This window comes from Adiantum capillus-veneris, chromosome 19 (genome assembly GCF_014529385.1).
Source record: "Adiantum capillus-veneris isolate H3 chromosome 19, ASM1452938v2, whole genome shotgun sequence".
Classification (NCBI taxonomy): Eukaryota; Viridiplantae; Streptophyta; class Polypodiopsida; order Polypodiales; family Pteridaceae; genus Adiantum; species Adiantum capillus-veneris.
The window spans coordinates 106,142,747-106,147,583 of NC_140949.1; the positions used below are offsets into that span (position 1 = coordinate 106,142,747).

At 42.7% G+C, this 4,837-nt stretch overlaps 1 protein-coding gene across 1 annotated transcript; it reads left to right on the forward strand.

Annotated features, from left to right (window-relative positions):
• Positions 1–208: 208 nt before the first annotated feature.
• On the forward strand, positions 209–3,071 carry LOC147434607 (uncharacterized). The gene is made up of 3 exons (XM_086489992.1): positions 209–479; positions 1,016–1,145; positions 1,589–3,071. Exons 1-3 carry the CDS (start codon positions 347–349, stop codon positions 2,748–2,750), a joined length of 1,425 nt encoding a protein of 474 aa, XP_086346118.1. The 5' UTR covers positions 209–346; the 3' UTR covers positions 2,751–3,071.
• The last annotated feature ends 1,766 nt before the right edge of the window (positions 3,072–4,837 follow it).

Sequence of the window (4,837 nt, forward strand, 5' to 3'; positions counted from 1 at the left end):
TTTTAACACCTCGTTTACATGATGCGCCGGATGTGGACCAGTCAAAATGGCAGGCTGAGAGTGCCTTTTTACTGTGGCGGTGATTTTTTTCCACTACAATTATTATTGTCCTTTTTGAAAAAATGCGGCCCGTCGAGGTAATATATTTCAAAACTGACAGTCGCCGGCGACTCGCCGCTACTCCTCCTGCAAGACCAAAACTCTCTCGCTCTCTCTCTCTCTCTCTCTCTCTGGAGTAAACGCAGGCGGCAGCAGCGTTTCTTATTTCTACCCGTCTCTCCCCCCTTCTCTCTCTCTCTCTCTCTCTCTCTCTCTCTCTCTCTCTCTCCATGTGATAGTAGGTAGCATGGGAAGGCAACCTTGTTGTGAGAAGGAAGAGGTAAAGAAGGGGCCCTGGAGTGCAGAGGAGGACAGGAAGCTGGTGGCCTTCATCGCCGCACGTGGCCATGGCTGCTGGCGAGAGGTTCCCAAGCAAGCAGGTATTTTTTTGCTTTCTGAGCCTCGATTACCTGATTTCTGCTTAATTACTTCTGCAGTTATTACCATGCTTTTTCCGGTCTGCATGCATTAATTTGAATGGTTGCTATGTTTTTCACAGGGGTAATTATGTTTTTGCTTTTCCGTCTGCAGTAATTAGTTCTAATGGTTGCTTAATACATCTTGATTAACAATACACAAGAAGATTTAGAAATTTTCTCATGAAGGAAAACGGAGTCTTTTTCAGTGTTTTTGATGCAATGCATAACATCATGAGCTTCTGCTCGAGAGGCACCGCATACCTATCTAGGTACGATTGGGGGCACGGGACCATCGGCCCCCCCACCAAACCGGCGGTCCCTTGCCCCCAATCGTACCTAGCTAGATATGGGGTGCCTCCCTCTCACGATGTTCAGATAAGTCACAATGTGGGAATTATTGCACATGAGAATTTGTCCAAGATATATAGCAGCTGTTTAATAATGAGAGTTAGCCGGTGCATAATTATATTTTTCTCTCTTCTTTTTGGTATTTGTAGGGTTGCAACGTTGCGGCAAGAGTTGCCGCCTGCGGTGGATCAATTATTTGAGGCCCGACTTGAAGCGTGGCATGTTCTCTACGCAGGAAGAGAGTCTCATCATTCACCTCCATGCATGCTATGGAAATAAGTACATAAATTATTCTCCTTTTCCATTTTCTTCTAGTCAAATTTTAGTTTTTAGCTGCACTGATTTTCAAAATAATGAAGTTCAAGAAAAGATTTTTTCCATAGTGCATGCAGCTACAAAAATGCCCAACTTTTGGAAGAAAAAAAAACTCTGAATTTCATTAGTCACAAGCTTTTAGTCTTTGATCTTCAAGGACACTCCAATACCACCTGTTTTAGAGAAATTAGAAAAATTTGACTTAATGGAATGGTTATTTACTTATAAGAAGAGACCACAAGAAGATTTAGAAATTTTCTCATGTAGGAAAACGGAGTCTTTCTCAGTGTTTTTCATACAATGCATAACATCATGAGCTTCTGCTCAAGAGGCGCCACATACCTAGCTAGGTACGATTGGGGGCAGGGGACCACCAGCCCGTTCTTATGGACATGTCTCTTTTGCAGGTGGTCTAAGATTGCGTCGCACTTGCCTGGACGAACAGACAACGAAATCAAGAATTGCTGGAATACAAGAATCAAGAAGAAGTTGCGAGAAATGGGAGTCGATCCGGCCACCCACAAGCCCATTGACACGGTTGGCACACCTGAATCTCCAAGTTTCATCCAAAGAACATGTGTAAAGGGTGAAGCTTTTTCGGGACATCTTGCCTTCCCACATATTGCAAACCCTACCATCAATGCAGCTACTTACCTTAACATGCTGCAGGAGGCTTCACTTGTGGCATCTCCCAGGAGTGTCATAACCACTCATGCCACAAGTAGTCTTTCCCAAACATCACCGCCGACAAAGAATGACGACGAAAACTCCTCAAACTCTACTAGCCAATTGCAAGATCACTCCATTAGCTCGACGAATGTGCATGCATCGAGCACACATGAGGGGCTCATAGGTGAGTCTCAAAGGATCTTCTCATCTCAAGTCGATGGTAAGGATGGTCTTCAACCACACATGCTCCCTATTTCTCATGATGAGCAATATGGGCTACACATGCATAACTATATGCTACCCAATACTCACCGACATGTATACACATGCTCACAACCAATGCACATGCTTCAAAATGAGATGCACATACATCATGCGTTGCACTCCTCGCAGATATCCCACCCTATGCAACATCCACCACTAGCGTTGCAAGTATCAGCACCGGGAGTTGGAGTCACTTACAACCATTTGACAAATTCTCCATCATCCTTGAAATATGAAGATGAAGATAATATAGAGAAAGGTGAAAATAGAAGAGTGACAAGCAACAATGATGTTGAACTCAAAGATGGCAAGGATGATGATGTGTATGACATCAAACGAGAGGAAGACGGCATGTTGGCGACGATGAAGATGTCATCGAGGATTATGAAGGATGGCAAAGAGGGAGATGGATATGCACAAGCAGAAGAAGGAAATTTTGGTCTTTTGAGTGTACAAGGGGGAAGCTGGAGCTCCATGATGCTAGAGACATTAATATTGGCGAATACATCAGAAGGGGTGATAGGCCCTCTTGTAGATGAGAAAGGGCAAGTGTTAGGGCAAGAGAATCTTGCTTTTTCTTACAATTCTGCCACAGATGGCGGCCTGTTGTTTAGTGACTCTTTATTTCAACCTTAACTTGTACTAAGGGGTATTTTCTTCAATTTTGTCAATCTAACCAACATACTGGTGTAAAGAAAGCTATCTAATACTCATGCATATAAAATGTTGCAGGGATACTATTATAAGTTCGGACATTTTTGTTAACCCTTGAAGCTTCTCAGTGTAAGATTATCTTTGGTGGATATCCCCTTCTTTCCTTTTTTTGTTTTCGGAGTCAGGTAGGGCACGCCCGGCCGCTCCCCTCATACACCAAAAAAGTATACAAGAAGAACGACCAAGACTATACACCCAGAAACCGAAGGCAAATGCCCCTTCTTTCCTATTTGTGTGTGTAAACTTTCATCTTTGTAATCTAGTGTGCACTCATTTGGTGAATTTCTAACCATACAAAGTAGTTATTCTTATTGATGTTACAATTCGGATTTCTATGTTGATGTTAATTAAGTTAAAGTTTGGTAGTTTCAGTTTATGCAATGAGTTTTGAGGAGTTGTTAAGAGAGCTTTGCAAAACTTCTTTAGGAGGCCTTACACGAGAGAGGGCAATCCCACCCCTTTGAGGTGCAGTTAGATTTTCAAATAGTATATCCCCCCTTTGTGCCCTAATGAGCAAGGCACCGCCCTATGCTAAGCATTCAATTCAAGGGTCTCTAGGCCAAGGATATAGAGAGAGGTTGGGAAGAGAAGAGCAGGCATTAGTTTAGGGTTGTTCCTACTGGTCTTACCATTGCCCTTAAATTGAGATTAGAGTTACATCAACTTTCCCCTGCAAGTACCCCCTCTCATGTGGGGGGTTACCTTATACGGCTTATGCAAGGTGAGTAGTGAAACTTGGAAGTATCGAATTCAAGAGAAACTTGATAGATTTAAGATTAAGAAATAGACCTAAAGTAGGTATAATAATAATTGGGAAGTAAAATCCCTAGAATTGGCTTCTCTCTAGAGATATCAAACTCATGAAATTCGGGAGAGAAGAGACGAGAAGTTTTAAAAGCCATAGGAACAATTCCAAGGCTTCTAGAATAGACAAGTTTTAAAATGCATCATGAGGGGCCCATGTGGAGGGGGGATGTACCCTTTTGGATGCAATTAGACTTCCCCCCCCCCCCCCCCCCCCCCCCCCCCCTCCCCCCCCCCCTCTCTCCCCCCAAAACTCAAAGAAGTGAGTGGATGTATTATTTTTCACCCAAAAAAAATGTACAAAGAAACCTCAAGCTTGCATTCAACCTTGAGGGACTTCATATTGAAGTGCGTGAGCGAGAGCATGTGTATGTATGCAGCAATAGAGAAGAGAGAAGAAGAGGAGACTTGTGTTTGCAAGGACTAAAACTCACTATGAATGTGTGAGCCCCCTTATTCTATTATGTACATAATGAATAAATATAGTGGACAAGCATCTGGCCAAACCGGCCACATGGGGCTTTATTCCAACAACCTCCCATATAAAGGCCAATGTGGCCGTGAGGGAGAAAACAAAAGGAAACCATACAAAACTTGTACAAGGTCATCACAAGTATGACCTCAGCCAACACTCGAACTCCGATCCTTGGAATCCATCCTCCTGTTCATCGCATGTCACATGCGCACCAAGAGCATCTGTCTGTCATGAACCTTGTGAGGCAAGAGCAATATTACCTAGCTCCAACTTACAAACCAATGCCTAGCTCCAGCTCACACGCATCAGCCTCTAGCCTAAGCATATCCATGAATGATTGAATCACGACTAAATTCTCCATTAGGGCCAAAAACGACTCAAAAAGGACTGTGTAAGGAATTGGTTAAACTTACTAATTAGCAGAGCCGTTTATGGTCAAAACGGCTCTAAATTTGTCCGTTTTGGTCATTTAAAGCATATCTACGCAATCTAAAGCGTATCTAGGTACATATCTCTAAATATTCAAAAAGATATCGTTTTCTTTCCTTTGCGGCTCACCTCGAAATTTGTTCTCATTTACTTCACTTGGCAGCAAATAGTTGTTTCCACTTTTGAATCACTCAATCTCTCTTTTTTCTCTCACCTTTTGCGAGCTTTATCTCTTTTTCTCTGATGCACCTTGTTCTGCTACTACGTTATTTCCATTATACTTTCTGTGTGTTCATTACTT